Source organism: Cricetulus griseus, chromosome 7 (assembly GCF_003668045.3).
Source record: "Cricetulus griseus strain 17A/GY chromosome 7, alternate assembly CriGri-PICRH-1.0, whole genome shotgun sequence".
Classification (NCBI taxonomy): Eukaryota; Metazoa; Chordata; class Mammalia; order Rodentia; family Cricetidae; genus Cricetulus; species Cricetulus griseus.
Window position 1 is genome coordinate 91,961,809 of NC_048600.1, and position 18,701 is coordinate 91,980,509.

Here is an 18,701-nt window from a genome sequence, read left to right on the forward strand (position 1 = left end):
TAGCTGCCTTAGCACTGCCCGTCTTTCCCTTCACTCTCTCCTTTATGCTACAGAAATGAACATTCCAGGAAGTTGGATGTGCCGTCTATGAGACACTTTGCCTCTTGTGTACTATGTAATGAAAAAACCATTTTTACTTTAGAAACAAGAAAGGAAGGAAGGAAAGAAGGAAGGAAGATTTAATGTTGAAGATCGGGCTTATAACCTAAAACATATTATTTAATCTCTGTAATCCTCCATCTTCCATGGACAAAAGGATTAATAGTTAGTGGTAATAAGTGGTTTTTTGTTTGTTTGTTTTTAAAGATTTTATTTACTTATTATGTCTTCTGCCTGCATGCCAGCAGAGGGCACCAGATCTCATTCAAAGTGGTTGTGAGCCGCCATGTGGTTGCTGGGAATTGAACTCAGGACCTCTGGAAGAACAGTCAGTGGTCTTAACCGCTGAGCCATCTCTCCAGCCTGGTAATAAGTGTTTTTATGAGTAGAATATAAAAGGTATTTATGACAAGTCTCAGAACACATTCATAGCAAACTTCTAATTACTGCTAGAAATTATTTCTTTTTTTTAATTATTATTATTTTTTTTTTATGTGCATTGGTGTTTTGCCTGCATGTATGTCTGTGTGAGGGTGCCTAATCTCCTGGAACTGGAGTCACAGACAAGTGTGAGCTGCCATGTGGATGCTGGGAATTGAACTTGGGTCCTCTGGAAGAGCAGTCAGTGCTCTTAACTACTGAGCCATCTTTCCAGCCCCCTAGAAATTATTCTAACAAATTACTAATTTTTACCTAACTTGGAGTAGTTGATAAAAAGAGTTTAAATAAGAACTACTTAAAAGCTTAGTGTGATGGCTAGTGCTAGTTGTCAACTTCATATACCTGGGAAGAAGGAGGCTCAACTGAGGGATAACTTTCATTAGACTGGCCTGCAGGCATGTTTGTGGCATTTTCTTGACTGTTGACTGATGTGGGAGGGCACTGATTTTATTTTCATTGCTTTGTTTGTGTAGGTGTGTGGGTAGGTGCTGGTGCCGAAGCATTTGTGTAGATGTTAGGGAACAACTTTTAGGAGTGAGTTTTCTTTTTCCACCATTTGGGTTCTGGGAACTGACTAAATGAGGACCATCAGGGATGGGGGCCAGTATGTTACCGAATGACCCATCTTACCAGCCAGAGAAACTATTTTTATCCCCATTTTAGTGAAGAATGAAATTGGGGCTGACAGAGGTTAAATAATTTGCCCAAGGTCATAGAGTGAGTTACTAGTAGGGCCAGGATCCTTATACAATCTGCCTACAGACTGCACTGTACAACTCATGGGACACCATTCAACATGCTGTATAATGTGATAAGCCTGAGATTGATAACACACTGCATTCTTCTTCAACACAGTCCAGATAAAAAGAAACCAACTGAGTCAACTAAACATCATGCATTTGGTGGAACAGTTATGACATAGAGAACTACACAAGCTCCACATTATATCCTGGGGACCAAATTAATTTTTTGCAGCAGAGTACAGAAACTGGGAGTAGTAGCACACCTGTAATCCCAGCAATGGAGAGGCTGAGGCAGGGTGATCACAAGATGAGGCCAGACCCTATTTAAAACAAAACAAAACTCAAATAACATAAGAAAACAACAACAACAGACCCACAAAATGAGAAACAAGGAACCAAAAAACTAAAATAAGAACAGGAGAAAAAAATGTTATGAAAATACAGTTATCTACATTACTAAATAACCTGTCTGCAGTTGTATCTTCTAACCTCAGCTGTGGTAAGAAGTTATGACAGGAGTAGAGAGCTTCAGGGAAGCTGCTAGCATGCTAACAAGTGAGAGGATATGTTTCATGAGGTGGAGGGGCAGGAGGAGGGAAAAAGACTTACACAAGGAGCTTCAAGAGCCTGTGAACTTCACTCAGAACTCAGTGATGGTACACAGGTCAACTAGCAAATGCAGATCAAAGCCAATTCCCATACTGGAGGGAAAAAAATGGAACCATTTATGCTACAGTCAATTGCATGCAGTAGGTACAGCACACACTATGCAAATCTACCAGCCAGAGAGACGCTCCCTGCACTGCCTCCCTCCTAAAGCTTCCTCTAGTATGTGAAAGCGAAACTACCACTGGGCAGCCAGGTCTCTTAACTCTCACTCTACCCACTTTTTTCTTCAAAATCAAATCCTCTGATACCAAGACTAACATTGCTATGGTGCTTCCCTTAGACCAGTCAACCTGGTGAGTCAAATATTAACCTTCAGGAGGTAGCCCTGACCAGGAGGCCAAGCCATGGGAAAAGCAGAAGAAAGGATTCTGATAGAATTCATTTAATTTAAAAATAGAGCTTTAAAATGTTCCTTTCCTTCATCTTTTGTTTTAGAAAATAATGTGACAGTTTTCTTCTTCTTTTTTAATTGAAGGATCTACATTTTATTTTTTTCCCCGAGACAGGGTTTCTCTGTGGCTTTGGAGGCTGTCCTGGAACTAGCTCTTGTAGACCAGGCTGGTCTCGAACTCACAGAGATCCGCCTGCCTCTGCCTCCTGAGTGCTGGGATTAAAGGCGTGTGCCACCACCGCCCGGCGAAAGATCTACATTTTTAAAAGTCCTTTTTTGAGACAGGGTTGAGACACAGTCCTCTTGTCTGTTTCCTGAATGCTGGTTTGCAGGAGTGTGCCACAATAGACAGTTGAGGGCTCTAGACTTTTACAGTTGCTGGGTTTCAAAATTCTTATGAGAAAAACCAACTCATCTGCCTGGAATGCTCAAAGGAGTGCAAAGCGACTCTGGTGCAGGAAAACATTTAAGCTGTTATATCTTGTCAGGAACACCTCAGAAGTCCTGTCCTCTAGGCTGTTGTTAGTAGTACTTGGACTAACTAGCTGATGACCATTAGCTAGAACTTTTGGGGAAGGGTGAGCAATACCAGAGTGTCTGGTCTTCACATCTCATTACTGGTTATCTTTGGCCAGGGAGATTTATTAAACTGATGAGGACAATGAAGGAGGAAAATTATTCTATTTACAAGGGCACATTTACTATAAAAGACAGCAACAAATTAGTTTAAAGTTCTTGATGCTGACCAATAAATAGAGTAACAGACCCTGTTAGCTTCTCCTGTAATATAGAGTCTCCTCTTGGCTAACAGTACTGGATTCCCAGGGGCTACAGATGTCTGAGTGGTTAAGAGTACTGTTCTTGCAGAGGGCCTGAGTTCCCAGAACCTAGGACGGGTGGTTCACAACTGCTAGGAACTTCAGCTGTAGGGCATCTGCTTCCAGCTCCCTGTAATCATGTGCACACATCCAAACAGACACATAGACATAATTTAAAATAAATCTTTTAAGAAGTTACTGCATTCCTCTAAGGATGTTCAGGCCTCAAACTATTTCATAGCCTGAACAAAAGGCCACCAAAACATGTATCCATTCATAAGGAGGCTCTTTAAACATAAGCATGGCCAGGTGGCCTTCTGTGAGTCTGAGGCCAGCTTGATCTACACAGTGAGCTAGAGATAAGCCAGAGATACATGGTAAAGCCATGCCTCAAACATAAACGAACATGAACTAAAACAAAGCATAAGCACCACTCTCTACTTACTGGCCTGAGCTAGTGTTAGAGCACACTTAACCTTGCTGCCTGTGCACCTGTGGAAACAGGAGTCACTAGGATTATAGAGAAGGAACTGCAGTGGAACTTGAAGCCTTGATCAAATGTCTGGGGGCAATTTCAGGGGAAGAATTTGAAACTCAGTTATATCTTTTGGGTGACCAATCAGTTCACCTAAACAATCAATCAGACCACTTAAATGCTCAATTTAAAAGAAACCAAGGCAATGCTGGGGAAAACAAGCCTTGGCTTGTCCTGCTCAAGCCTTATTGGTACTGCTTGTTTCCTGTTCCTCGGAAAAGCGCTCCCCTCACTCACTCTTTACATTACTAAACTGTTTTCTCTAAAGGGGATTAGGACAGTGCTGGCAGAAGGTACTGCTTAATCAAGATTGCAGATAGAAAGCATGTTGGCTTCTCAGCAGTGATTTGGCTGGTGGCAATTGATATTGATTAGAAAGAACTAGGCAATCCTTCTTTATACTTCTAACCACTTTTGGGTCTGATGTGATGTTAGTGGTTAAGAGAACAGCAGCAACTGCTTTACATGCTTGTAAGGCAAAGAGATACCAGTTATTTGGGCTCAGTATCTGGAAAGGGTATCTTGACTCACATGCACTGAGGCCAAGGCTTTCTTCAACATACTGATAAACCAGGAGACCAAAGGGTCAATAAGCAATGGTGCTATAAAAACATGCATTCTTCTCCTATGGTACTGAGCAAGGCCATAAGCCATTTTCTACTTATGGTCATATACACATAACAAGAGGTCATATGTGTAGGATGCTTCTGTTTGTATGTATGTGTTTATGTACATGTGTGTGTGTCTGTTACCTTCCCTTACAGCGAACTGCCAAAGGCAGACTGTTCCCCACTTTACCTCTTTACCTGTTTATGAGGACCCCTGAGTATGTGTGCCTTAGCACCTTCACAAGCCGTCCTCATTGCTTCCAGTGATGGCGTGCCCAACAGATCTGTGATCAAATCCAACTGCAAGGGAACATGAAATACAGGTTGACAGTAGCTCACAGAAACAACTTCATTAGACTTAAGCTGTGGCCTCAAAATGAGTGGTACTTGTTTTTTTTTTTAACCTTAGAACCACAAACCTTCAAATAAGCTCTGGTAAGAGCCCTTTCTTAGCCAGGCAGTGGTGGCACACACCTTTAATCCCAACACTTGGGAGGCAGAGGCAGGTGGATCTCGGTGAGTTTGAGGCCTGCCTAGTATAAACAATGAGTTTCAGGACAGGCTCCAAAGCTACAGAGAAACCCTGTCTCGAAATACAAACAAACAAACAAGAATCCATTTTTTACTTTCTGGCCTTTTTTTTTTTTTTAAAATCCGTTTAGGTGGTACATACCTGTAATTCCGCCACTTGGGAGGCTAAGACAGGAAGATTGTGAGTGAGGCCAGTTGAGCTACATTCCATGGAAGCTGGACAGTGTTCTAACACTAGAGTAACTCTGGAGTCTGTATCTGTATGCTCCACTATTTTACAACTAGAGCATCTTTTCAGACAGTGGCTAGTGACTGTTCTCTTCAAACACTTAATGAATAGATTTTAATGTTTCAAATGAATTCAAGTCTATCAAGGGGCTAATCTACACATCAGATACATGTGATATAATAAATACCCAAAATATTCACACCTAAAATAAAAGCTAGGCACTCAATGTTTGGACCAGCACATACCTCTTACATTCAAGAAACCTCTTACAGTGGCAGAAAAATGTAGAACTTAGGAAAAAATATGATGCCACATTTATCTAGCTGGGTCCAATAAAGGAGACTGACAGTGGCCTCCCTGTAAACAAGTCTTTGTGGGTAGTAAACCACCTTACCAATTTTTGGGAGTGCTGAAATTGTTCCAACTCTATAACCCAATTAACAGCACATTTCACTCGGGTCCCCCTGGGATGGGAAATTCATGCTCAGAGAACACCATTCCCTGAATTTGCACTTATTGACACCATGGGCAGGCAGCCACCAGGACCAGTGTCAGGGCGATGGAACTGCTCGAGAAACTTGCTGTCCCCTGAAGAAGATCTTTAGATAGCATTCTAAGGGAAGCATGGTGGCGACACTTGCAGGGCTCTAACACTAAAGGCAGAAGGAACTAACTATTGGATGGGCATGCTTAGGAAGGTGTCTAAAGTGGGACAGGTCTATGGAGGAGAAACACCTTTATAAAGTCTGCTCGATGTTCAGTTCCCAGTGTGTTTATTTCTCAAAAACAGAAAGAAAATGCAAGAGAAAGTAACTACTTCCACATGTTGGACTACTTCAATGTCTGTTTACCCCAGGCACACTGATGATGATAAGAAGAGTTCTCTAGTGGTTTTGTTAAGACTGGAAGGCTTACACTTATACTTCTCCAGAACCTATTATGTGGTGGACCAGGCTGGCTTTGAACTTACAAAGGTCTCACTTCTCTTTCAAGTGTTGAGATTACAGGGATGTGCTTCTATACTTGGCAACAAAGACGTTTTTTCTTCTTTTTCTTTTAAAAAAAAGTTTTATTACTTTTTTTGTTTGTTTTGTTTTGTTTTTTTGTTTTTCGAGACAGGGTTTCCCCTTTGGAGGAAAAGCTTTGGAGCCAGTCCTGGAACTAGCTCTTGTAGACCAGGCTGGTCTGGAACTCACAGAGGTCTGCCTGCCTTTGCCTCCTGAGTGCTGGGATTAAAGGTGTGTGCCACCAATGCCTGGCAAAAAAGTTTTATTACTTAATGAGTATTTTTGTCTGCCAAACAAGTGTATGCAGTGTCTGAAGAGGCTAGCAGAGAGTGTCAGAACTCCTGCCATTGGAGTTACAGACACTTGTGAACTGTCAGACAGGTGTTGGGAATCAAACCCTGAAGCAGCCAGTGCTCTTAACACACTAAGCACCCTCCCTACCTCCCTCACCCTGCCTTTCTTTTGAAGCCGGGGTGGCCTGGAACTCTCTATGTAGACCAGGTAGAGAGTCACTGCTTCTGCCTCCTAAGTATAAGGATTCACACATATGCCATCATGCTTACCTTCAATTTATTTTTAAACCTAAAAAATTATTTTTAACTGTGTGAGCATACTTGAGTGCAAGTACCCTGCAGAGGTCAGAGAAGTTAGATCCCCCAGAGCTGACGTGATAGGTAACTTCGGGCCACCAGACATGGATGCTGGAAATCAAATTCAGGACTTCTGGAAGAACAGCAAGTGCTCTAAACCACTGGGCTATCTCTGCAGCTCCCTCCACCCCCTTCCTTCTTTCCTTTGAGACATGTTTTCTCTGTGTATCTCTGGCTGGAATTTGCTCTGTAGAGCAACTTGGTCTTGAACTCAGAGATTTACCTGCCTCTGCCTCCCAAGTGCTGGGATTAAAGGTATGTGCCACCACACCTGGCTGCAAATGCTTTCTTTTCCTTCCTTCCTTCCTTTCTTCCTTCCTTTCTTTCTTTCTTTCTTTGTTTTTTTTTTTTTTTTTCGAGACAGGGTTTCTCTGTGTAGCTTTGGAGCCTATCCTGGCACTCGCTCTAGAGACCAGGCTGGCCTCGAACTCACAGAGATCCACCTGCCTCTGCCTCCCGAGTGCTGGGATTAAAGGCATGCGCCACCAACGCCCTGCAAATGCTTTCTTAAAACTGTGTTTCAATTACCTTCTGGTATTCTATGCTATACCTAAATATTTTAGTCCAATAATAAAGGTACGATTTGAAGAAATCAACACTAAAAGTGTATAGTCATCAAAAACACTTTCAAGTCATAGCCATTCAGCTGGAAGGAACAGATGTCTTTTAACAACTCAAGGCCATACTATGCGATTGCAGGGCCGAGTCTGCTGCCATGCACCAGTGCATGTGACAAAGTCAACACTTTCTCTAACAGGCTCCTAACTTGCAGAAAGAACCTCTGCAATCTTCAGCTTTATAACTTTCTGGCTTTCTAGTGAACCTGAATTTGCTAAAAGTTAATTAAGACAGCACAATGAATAAAACTCAAGATGTATGCAAGATGGTTCTCCCTTCAAATTGACATCGGGATTAAAAGCAAATGAAGCTGTAAAGCAAAAATCACACCTGCTGAATGGGACTCTGTGCCTGAAACAATATTCTTCGGCCCAGTAGTTCTGCAAAGATGCATCCGACAGACCAGATGTCAATAGCGTTACTGTAATGTCGGCTGCCCATCAGGATCTCTGGAGCCCGGTAATACTGAGTAACAACTTCCTGAGTCATATGACGAGATTCATCTAATTCTTCCACTCTGGCCAATCCAAAATCACAAATCTAAATAGAAAAGACAGTAAGACATCATCAAGCAGACATATACCTTCCTTTGTTCATTTTTGAGACAGCATAGCTTTTAAGCTGAGGATAACCTTGAGTTCTTGTTAACTTAACATAAACACAGACATTATCTGAGAAGATAGAACCTCAAATGAGTAAATAACCCCATGAGATTGGCCTGTGGGGCATTTTCACGTTGATGATTGATGTGTAAGGGTTTAGCCTACTGTGGGCCATACCATCCCTGGGCAGGTGGTCCTGGGTGGTTTAAAAAAAGGAGGCAGAGCAAGCCAGCACTCTTCCAAGGCTTCTGCTTCAGTTCCTACCTGGAGTTTCTGCCTTGGTGTCCCTGGATATGTAAATAAACCCCATCTCCCCCAAGCTGATTTTAGTTATGGTCTTTATCACATCATAGCAATAGAAAGTAAACTAAGACACACAGCTAGACAGACACATTTGTGCCTATCAAAACAGCAGCAACAAAGAAAACCACATGACACACACATGAAAACCTTGAGGGACTCATGAACTTTAAAAATCCTTAAGTGTTATGGGTATAATATATTCCTGCTATTATAAAAATATGGTCGCATTTGGACAAAATCCCAACTTTAATATTAGTATGTAAAATTATACATATTTTAATTTTGTATTATTTTATGTGTATCAGAGTTTTGCCTGTATGTATATATACCTGTGTAACATATGTGTGCTTGGTGCCCACGAAGGCCAGGAAATGGCATCAGATCTGGAGTTGATCAGCAGTGTGGGTGCTAGGACTCTAACCCAGGTCCTTTGTAAGAGCAGCTAGTGCTTTAACCACTGATGCATCTCTCTAGTGCCCCTCCCCTTTAAAATTACCTATCTTTTAAAAAGTATTCTACGCCAGGCTGGGGATGTGGTTTGGTAAAGAAGCGCCTGCCTTCATGTGCAAGGGCCTGGGTTCAATGCCAGCAACAGAAAAACTTTCATCTACTTTAAACTGATAATTAAACCAATGAACTTCAAACACAGCTGAATGCATACGTCAGGCTTAATCAAGCTAGTTCCAGATAGACTCATAGAAGGAGGTAGGATAAAAAAGGCCTACTTTGCTGGGCTTGGCACAAATGCTGTTTTCCTCTACTTTCCTTCCTTCCTTTCTGTATCTGGAGACAGGGTTTCTCTGTGTAGACTAGGCTGGCCTGGAACTCATTCTGTAGACCATGCTGGCCTCAAAATCAAGAGATCTGCCCACTTCTGCCTCCTGGTGCTGGAATTAAAGGTGTGTACCACCACTGTGCAGCTTCTACTTTTCTTTTAAAAAGTATTTCATTTTGTGTGTACATATATCCACATGTGTGCAAAAGAGGAATCAGATCCTCTGGAACTGGAGCTATATCCAGCTGTGAGCCACCATGTGGGTGCTGGGAACAGAACCTAGTACTCTGCAAGAGCAGTAGGCTTTTTAAACCACTGAGCCCACTCTCCTGCCCGATTTTTAATTTCTATCATGAGGAAAATTGTGGTGGACCTCCCACTATTCAGGAGTTTGGAAAATATATTTGTGTATTAGGGGCTTGAGAAATGCATACTGTGGATTTTGCTATTAATGAATCTCTTAACGAAGTACAATGAAAAGTAGGAACTAGGAAAGTAGTAAAAGTTGATGTGAGTTTTTTTTTTTTTTTTCCCCCACCTGCCTTTACTTCTGAAATGCTGGGGTTACCATGAGACATGGCCTCATCCTGACACCTAAACTGAGACTTGGGTATTATAAAATATAAAAAATTATTCTGTGGGGGAAGATTTGACTACCATATTGTAGAAATACATTCACTAGGTTCATATTCCCTTTCCTGGCACAACACGTTAGAGTGTTCTGACAAACAAGTCTGTGGTACTTTGAAAGAAAATGGCCCCCATAGGCCCATAGGGAGTGACACTATTAGGAGGTATGGCCTCATTGGAGGAAGTGTGTCCTGAGGGCAGGCTTTGAGGTTTCAGATGCTCAAGTTAGGCCCAGTGTGTCTCACTTTCTTCTTGTTGCCTGTAGATCCAGATGCAGAACTCTTGGCTACCTCTCCAGCACCATGTCTGCCTGTATTGCTGTCATGCTTCTACCATGACGGACTGAACCTCTGAACTGTAAGCCAGCCTCAATTAAATGTTTTCCTTCATAACAGCTGCTGTGGTCATGTTGTCTCTTAACAACTTCCTGTAAAAATGGAGCATCTGAAAAGGTAAGAATTTCTGAAAGATTGCCATTCTTTTTTGTGATGTTATAATCCTTATTTAAGTGTTTGAAAACAAAAGCAAACATGTAAAAAAGAGCCAGGACCATAAACTAGTTCTGATGGCCTTGACAAATGATGAGGCCGAAGAAAACTTCTCTTTATTTCTGGTGAATCAGGGAAAAATAATACTCTTGAGCCCAACATTTGATTTTTCTTGGATCTTTAAATAACTGAAAAGCTACCTTTAGAACACAGTTGCTATTCACAAGGAGATTCCCTGGCTTAATGTCTCGATGTAGAATGCCAGCTGAATGGAGATATTTCAAACCTGAAATAATAAATACAGTTAATTGCAGGTATTTAACCTTAAATGGAAATGGACGAGAAGATTTAAAATGATTCCCTAAACAAAAGCTAAAAAATATTACTAAAAGCTTGACTTAGTCCCCTTCAAAACACTGTAATTTTGTTACAGTAAGATAAAATGTCACACTGCACATGCAGTGTTTGCACATGTGAGAGACAATATCTATAATTTAAAAGATTACATGGTTTGAAGCTTAGGTAAGGCTGTCAGGCCCTGAAGTTAACACTGGCCATGCTCCTCTGTATGGTTACTGGATGGAGTTCTTCTATTGATACTCCCAACCCATGACTCTGAGCCTGCTCCAACAATGAGGTTTCCATTAACCTACTGGAGGCCTTTCCCAGGACAGGCATTTCAGTGACAGGACAAAACTCAGGGACATGCTTAGATCTGTCAGCAGCACTTGTGTCTACTGACAGTCAATAGGGCACTTAATCATCTCAAAATATATTTGATGTCTTAAAAGATTGGTCATCAGGACTGCTGTAAGTCTCAATCTCAAGCTGACTTTTGTTTTGTTTTGGTTTTTTGTTTTTCAAGACAGGGTTTCTCTGTGGCTTTGGGGGCTATCGTGGAACTTGCTTTGTAGACCAGGCTGGTGTCAAACTAAGAGATCTGCCTGCCTCTGCCTCCCAAGTGCTGGGACTAAAGGTGTGCACCACCATTGCTTGACCTGACTTCTTCTTCTTCTTCTTCTTCTTCTTCTTCTTTTTTTTTAAGGCATTTCTTCACAACTGTAAATGAACCAAGAATCTTTCCCATTCCCCCCTACCACAGAATATCAACAAATCCACTATAGGTGAACTTTTTGTTGTTGTAATGTTGCTTATGTGTTTTAATCCTTGGAAAATGTTTTCAATTTCTTTGTAGAATGTAATTCTATGAATTCTGTGAAATACTGTATTCATCAGACAAGAAAGTGGTTTCAGCTTTAAATAATTCTCCGCTTGTCAAGGTAGAACTCTGGACACAGCTGGGGGCTAGAGGCGGCATCAATCATATTGGCTTAAATTGCTTCACAGTCAGGTCTGTGCTCTTCATTCACAGTCTGGAATTACTTAGCTGCTGTCTCTACCAGTCTTTTCCATCTGCTTTGGGTTTTAATGGTCATTTTGAGCGAAGTGGGACTCAGCTATGCCTGGGGATACTCAGACAAGTCCACCGATTATTGGCTTGAAGGATGGATGTCTTCCATAGAGGATAGTCACTTTTTAGTCATCTGATGCCACAGGCTATGAAGAGCTAAGGGCAGTTAGTGGGATTTGTGACAAACCACTGTTTACCTGCCTTCCTAGATCAATCCACTCAACTGCCTTCTCTGCCCTAATAAAAATAAAAATATATTTGACCACCTTAAAAGCCTCTTGTTGGCCAGGATGTGACTAGCTGCTCAAGGATCCGAGCTCAATGCCTAGCACCTCTAACCCCAGGCCTCTCGTTTATCATCAAATACAAAAATAGTGAAACTACTTTGGTTTAAACAAAAAGATCTTTGGGGAAGAAGGTTTGGAAGGCCAGAATAAAGTTCACATGAGGAGCTAAATGACTCATTTACACCACCACACTGCCTTTTTCTGGATAAAGGAAAAGCTTACCTCGTAAAATCTGATAAAGAAAAACTTTGACATGATCTGAGCTGAGTGGCTGAGGAGAGACGATAATTTTATGTAGGTCACTCTGCATCAATTCTGTGACAACATATCTTCAAATTTTAAGTTAAGGAGACGTCAGAGAATTGGTTCCCAACCCCCTAGGTGTAGTCAGCAAATTAAAGAGCAACTTCCATTCTCAAGGCTGGGAAGTGAAGACAGCTAGCTTCTAGCCAGCCTGAGGAAGGTGAGAATTCCAGACACTACAGGATTAAACAGTGCCTAAATTAAAACAATTCACATGTTTTAGAACTGAAGGAAAAAAAAAAAAACAACAACAGTGATCTCCTACAATCATCACATGCAAGAGAAAAGTGCACGTAAACAACCAGGCCAAGAAGAAGAGTCATGATCCACTAGTCTCAAGATTTTGGTGAGCAACTGGGGTGTTCTTTAAAAAATGGGATTGGTGAGCCCATTTTAAAAACACCAGCAAAAAAGATCACAATCTACCCATCGACTGTGGCTTAAGTACTTTATAAAGTATGATATTGCCCAAAACACATGAAATGGCTAATTCAAGGCCAAGCCTCCTGACAATGGGAGCAGCTCAACCTTCCACCCCGTTAAATTTGCATGTGTTTATGAAAGCCTGCTCCTGCAGTTCGTGCTTCTGTTAGTTTGTACTTAGATGTAGTGTCAGGCTTTTGTTCAGTTGGCACGTGGCAGGAGATCAAAAGCCGGACACCGGGAAGCCATGGAGAGGCGGAATCCACAATTTTGACAACAGACACATAAATGTTACAGACATTAAAGAACACCCCCCCTTGCTATATTTACGTCAGACCAATAGACTTATGTTTTATTCTGTGTATAGTTAAAAACTCACTAAAAGTTTTCATATTATGGGAACTTTTCTTTAGATAATCTTCACTGCACAGCTTTTAAAGTGAGCAGTTAAGGACAACACAAAGGCAGGGGAGAATCTGTGCTAACATCTGACATAATGGTTGGAAGCTGCCCCCTCCTAGAGATGCTTTTAGATGGCTTTAGGACACTTGGGAGGCTTTGCTCATCTCTCACTGGCTGGTATTTCTGGCTCTTCTGTTCCTTCATTCCTCCCTGTCGAATGCTAGAACACCCCAGCCTTGGTCCTCAGCCCTTCTCTTCATCACACTCACCCTCCTGAATATTCAAATCCAGCCTACTCCTTTCCTTCACAGCACCAAACACAAACCTGGAAGTCATCCTTGGTATTTCAGCCTCTCCATCTTTCCACGAGAAAGCCCTGCTGGCTTTTTCTTCAGAGTTTACCTACAATTAGGCCTCCTCTCATCATACCTGTTGTCACCACTCTGACTGGAGACCCTAAAGCCCTAAAACACAGCAGCTAGCACAAACTGTTTTATGTATACATTGACATACTATACAGAAAATATAATGTTTAAGGTTTCTGTTAGAAGATGCAAGCCCTGTAGCAACCAGGCCTTAAGCAGAGAGGGCTGCAGGCAGGCTGGGGACACACCCAGCCCCAGTGCTACCCAGGTAGGAGGTTTCATGAGTAGTTATATCTTCAAATATATATTCTTTGAGACAGGTTCTATGTAGCTCTGGCTGGCCTTGAACTCAGAGATCTGTTTGCCTCTGCCTCCAGAGTGCTGGGACTAATTAGCATTGGTCACTCTTGAAGATTACACATTAATCAAGCCCTATTCCTCTACCCAGAGATAGCAACCACTATCATACAGTCTAAGTCACATGTGTTCCCCTGCCTGCTTCCTCAAAAAATTGCATGTGACAGAGGGAGAAAAGGCAAGAAGAGATACTTGGGATAGAAGTGCATCGAGAGATTTAATAATCAAGTATAAATATGTGAGTTCAAAGAGAGACCAGGGGCATTCCGGGATGGGTAGAAAGGAATAAACTGATGTTAAGATGTCATAATGGCACACTCATTATGTTCTGATGAGGGCCCTCATCAGAAATGCATAGAGCATTTGTAGGTTAAATAATGTGATATTTGCCATCTATTTTAAAATACTCCAGCCCTCCCCTAAGGGGTGGAGCAGGGATGGAGAAGACTGGAAAAAAATGAGTAAAATGAAGCTGGGCCATCCAGGAGTTCTTTGTCTTGTCTTGTTGGTTGGTTATGGTTTTTCAGCACAGGGCTTCTCTGTGTAGCCCTGGCTGTCCTGGAAATCACTCTGTAGACCAAACTGGTCTCGAACTCAGAGATCCGCCTGCCTTTGCCTTCCAAGTGCTGCAGGAGTTAAATTCTTATCTCTACTTTTTTTCCCCTGAAAAACAAAAACAAAGCAAAAGAAAAACTTTCTTTGTAGAAAAATAGGTAAATGAAAGAGAAGATGAAAACTACTCATGACCCCTTTTTTTTCTTTCTTTTAAACAAGTCGAATGTAGTTATTCAGATTTTTTATATTAAGAGCTTATTTAATATTCCTCTTTTATACTATGTCATGAGTTGCTCTTGAAGCTGTATGCACTGCTATCCAAGAGTATCTCAATTATGTGTGGTTCCTCCCTGGTAAATTTGTTTTTTCCAGAAAAAAGCCTACTAGAAAACACAGGACGGGATGCCACTGTAATCAGAGAAGCCGAGGATCAGAATGCCTATAGTTTCTTACAAGCTAGGGGGATGATGTACTCTGCTACTTCCCCCACATCCTGTAGTCAATCTTTTGTGATTCTTCTGCCTCCTGAGGCAACAAATGTCTCTAATTCCTGTGCTTTTTTTTTTTTTTTTTCTTTAATATCCTGGAAGAATCAACCTGTTTTGTGTTTCACTACAGCCAGCTTAGGTTTCTACCTTTGTGAGTCTTAACTTCAAATCATTTACTAATATTTTAGGATAGTTGTAGAAGGAATGAAAAGTTTCAGGTTGAAAACCATTCACATGTTTCCTGGTCACATGTATGTGTGAACAGGAGAGAAAAAGAGGAACATGGTAATGAGAGCCAATCTTGTGCTTTCCCAGTTTTCTCTTTCTTTCTTTAACAGAATCTCATATAGCCCAGGCTGGCTCAACTTGATAGCTAATGGTAACCTTGGATTCTGGGCCCAGCAGTCCCTTTTGCTTGCAGTAAGCACTTTACCCACTGAGTCATCTCTTTTGGTTTTGGAGACAGGCTCCCATGTTTCAAAAAAGGAGGACCTCACTATAAAGCTGAGGATGACCTTGAGTTCCTGTTATTTTTGCCTCCACCTCCTTGGTACCGGGATTACAGATGAGCACCATGCCTGGTTCAACAGATGCTGGGATGCAAACCCTGGGGCTTAAACATGCTAGGTGTGCTTGCTACTTTAATGTCAACTTGACACAGCTTCTGAGAGGAGGGAGCCTCTGTTTGACTGCAGCCAAGACTACAGGGCATTTTCTTATTAGTGATTGACAGTCCAGTCCATTGTGGGTGGGGCCAGCCCAGGCTGGTGGTCTCAGATAAGAATGTAGGCTGAGCCAGCCATGGGGGCAGCACCCCTTTGTGGCCTGTGCATTTGTTCTAGCCCGGTTTGAGATCCTGTCCTGACTTCCTCTGATGATGAAAGTGATATGGAAGTGTTAGCCAAATAAACCCTTTCCTCCCCAACTTGTTTTCTGGTCATGGTGTTTCATCATAGCAATAGTAACCCTAACTAGACAAACACCTGCAGCTGAATCACATGCCCTGCCCCTTCACTGTATTTTCTACTGAGTAATACATCTTCACTTATAAGGCTGCTTTCCATGTTAAGATTTTTTTTTTTTTTTTTTTTTTTTTTGAGACAGGGTTTCTCTGTGGCTTTGGAGGCTGTCCTGGAACTAGCTCTTGTAGACCAGGCTGGTCTCAAACTCACAGAGATCCGCCTGCCTCTGCCTCCCGAGTGCTGGGATTAAAGGCGTGCGCCACCACTGCCCAGCCCATGTTAGGAATATTAATCCTTCTGCATACACATTTTTTTCCTAAGAATTATTAATCATAGGTCAAAAATAGAAAAACACTATTTTAGACCAAGCACATATACACACAGAATTTTGAGACAAGGTCTCACTAAATATATGTAGTTCAGGCTTGCCTCCAACTTTCAGTCTCTCCAATAGTGGGATTACAAGTGTAAGCCACGACTTCTGGTTTCAATCTTTGAGTTGTGTTGGCTCTCTAAATTTTAAGGATGGAGTAAATGAACATTATACAGAGGAAAACTAAGTCAAACAGAAAAACCTGCACAGATGCTATTATTGTGTTCCAATGATTTGAATGCTGATGTTCCCCCAAAGCTCTCAAGCTGAAATCCTAACCCCAAATTACTGGGGGGGGGGGGGCGCCTTTGGGAGGTGATTAGCTTATGAGGGCAGACTCCTGTGAATGGGATTAGTGTCCCCATAAAAGAGGCCCAAGGGAGCTCGTTAGTTCCTTGAACTATTGTAGGTTATAGTAAAAATACTCTTCAGGAAGAAGGCCCTTATCAGACACCAAATCCATCAGGTGCCTAACTCTGAACTTTCGAACCTCCAGAACAAACGCCAGAAGGTGAGGTTTTATCAGGGAAAACAAGTCCTAAAGGACACAAGAAAGCATTTATCTTTGTGGGATGTCTGCCACGTCTTCAGACTTTGCTTACAGCTTTCTCCAGTACTGAATGTTCTTTTCTTGCTTGGATGGAGAACAGGCTCTATCTATTCTGCCTTCAGCACTACAGAACTGGCAGCCCGGTTGCGACGCCAGAAACTTCACAGTGGTGGTATGACAGCTCATATGCAGGGAAGCAGAAGGGCAATAACTTCATTTTCACGTCATCAGGGTATAGTCGTGATGCTATTCCAGTAGTTCTCAACCTTCCTAACGCTAAGACCATTCAATACAGCAGTTCCTCTTGATATGGTGACCCAACCCCTCAACCATAAATATTTTTAATTGCTACTTCATACTATACTTTTGCTACTGTTATGAATTGCGATGTAAATATCTGATATGCAGGATATCAATGCGACCGACCCCTGTGAAAGGGCTGTTTGATTCTCAAAGGTTAAGAACCACTCTTCTAGAGAGAGATTGTGGCAACAGCTGCATATCACTGTGAATGAACCTAAGTAACTAAACTATACACCACCAGCATCCCAAGACAAGTGTTTCTTTGTGCAGCCTGGCTGTCCTCGAAATCATAGAGAACTTTCTGCCTCTGCCTCTCAAGTGCTGGGATTAAAGGTGTGCGCCACCACTGCCTGGCCACTTTATATTTATATTTGTGTGTTGTTGTGAAGGAAACTTAAGTGTGTGAAAGTACCCATGGAAGCCAGAGAAGGGCATCAATCCCAGGGCTGGAGCTACAGGCAGTTGTAAGCTATCTGATGTGGGTGAACTGGGCTGGCTTGAAAAGCAGGAAGCTTTCCAAGTAAGAACCAGGCGAGCTACCTCTCCAGCCACAACAGATACTTTATAACTAATTGCTAATTTCTGGGGAAAAAAATCACACTTCATTCAGCATTTACAGAAACCAAGTCAAGATGAGGCTGACACCTAACAGAGCTGGGCCAACTGGACTATTGTTCAGAAACAAGAATTTCATACCATTGAACATATCATTGAACTTACACAAGACAGTTCTTCCAAATGAAGACCACAAATTCATGTGTAAAATCCCACACAAAGCATAACTTAGCAGGCATTTCTTCTGGTAAGCCCAAGCACCTATATCACTACACAACTGTCTTCAGGCTTGAAAACCTTCCAGCCAACTGTTCAGAAAGACGTTTAAATGAATGCTTACTATGTGCCTTGTTCATGAGAAGATTGGCTGGGTTAGTAAATTCTAGCTAAGCCAGACATCTAGGCAAAAATGACACAGAGCTCCCGCCAACTTCTATACTTCTCTATCACCTTTGGGCAGAAATGTCTTCACTCTCTCTAACTACTTCTAAACATGCAAAATTGAAGAGCTTAAGATATTGGTTTTCTTTTAATTATTAAAACAGTAGAAAATTAGTTTTCTATGCTTTAAGTTTAGCATAGTATATTCTTAAGAGAAAAACATCTTTATTCCAGGTATGGAGCATTAAAAAAAAACAACCAACCAACCAATCAACCAAACAAACAAAAAAACCCCCACAAAACAATACAACCACCAGGACAACACTTAAATTTACCTGGGAAAATACAATTCCTGATTTTGAAAATTTAGCACTATATCTGCAAAAACTCAAGAGGTAACACAAACTGCATTATGAAAAGGTTTGTGCTTTGCTCTGGCAAAATCCTCTGAAGTCTCAATCCCCAGCATAATGTCTCCCAGATGTCTAAATTAGTTGCCATGCCAACTAAAGCAGCTTAAATTAAATGAGGGCCTGAAAAGGCACCTGCATCACTCCAGGTCTGTTGCACATTAAATAAAGCTCTCTTGACAGGGCCTCAGAGGTGCCATTAACTTGAACAGCATCTATCTGATTATTGTTTGAGTAATTTAATGAGGGTCTCCACATAAGAGTAAAAACAGGGTGCTATTACCCTCTCTTGGTCCTTCTAAATGGGGCAGCCTCTCTAACAGCTGGTGTACCTACTGGGTCAATGACTTTGCTATGGTCTTTTAAGTTATCATCGAGTGAAGATGACCTATAGAACCAGTGCTTGGGCTTCCAGGAGAATATTAGCAGATTAACCATT

General features: G+C 41.7%; 1 protein-coding gene across 1 annotated transcript in view; it reads right to left on the bottom strand.

Annotated features, from left to right (window-relative positions):
• Nlk (nemo like kinase) overlaps positions 1 to 18,701 on the bottom strand; it is a 129,459-nt gene that overhangs the window by 10,954 nt on the left and 99,804 nt on the right. The window contains exons 4-7 of the mRNA XM_027426561.2: positions 12,058 to 12,164; positions 10,338 to 10,423; positions 7,670 to 7,879; positions 4,503 to 4,604 (exon numbers count right to left, since the gene is read on the bottom strand). Of these exons, the coding sequence (XP_027282362.1) occupies positions 4,503 to 4,604; positions 7,670 to 7,879; positions 10,338 to 10,423; positions 12,058 to 12,164 (505 nt within the window). The remainder of the gene's footprint in view (positions 1 to 4,502; positions 4,605 to 7,669; positions 7,880 to 10,337; positions 10,424 to 12,057; positions 12,165 to 18,701) is intronic.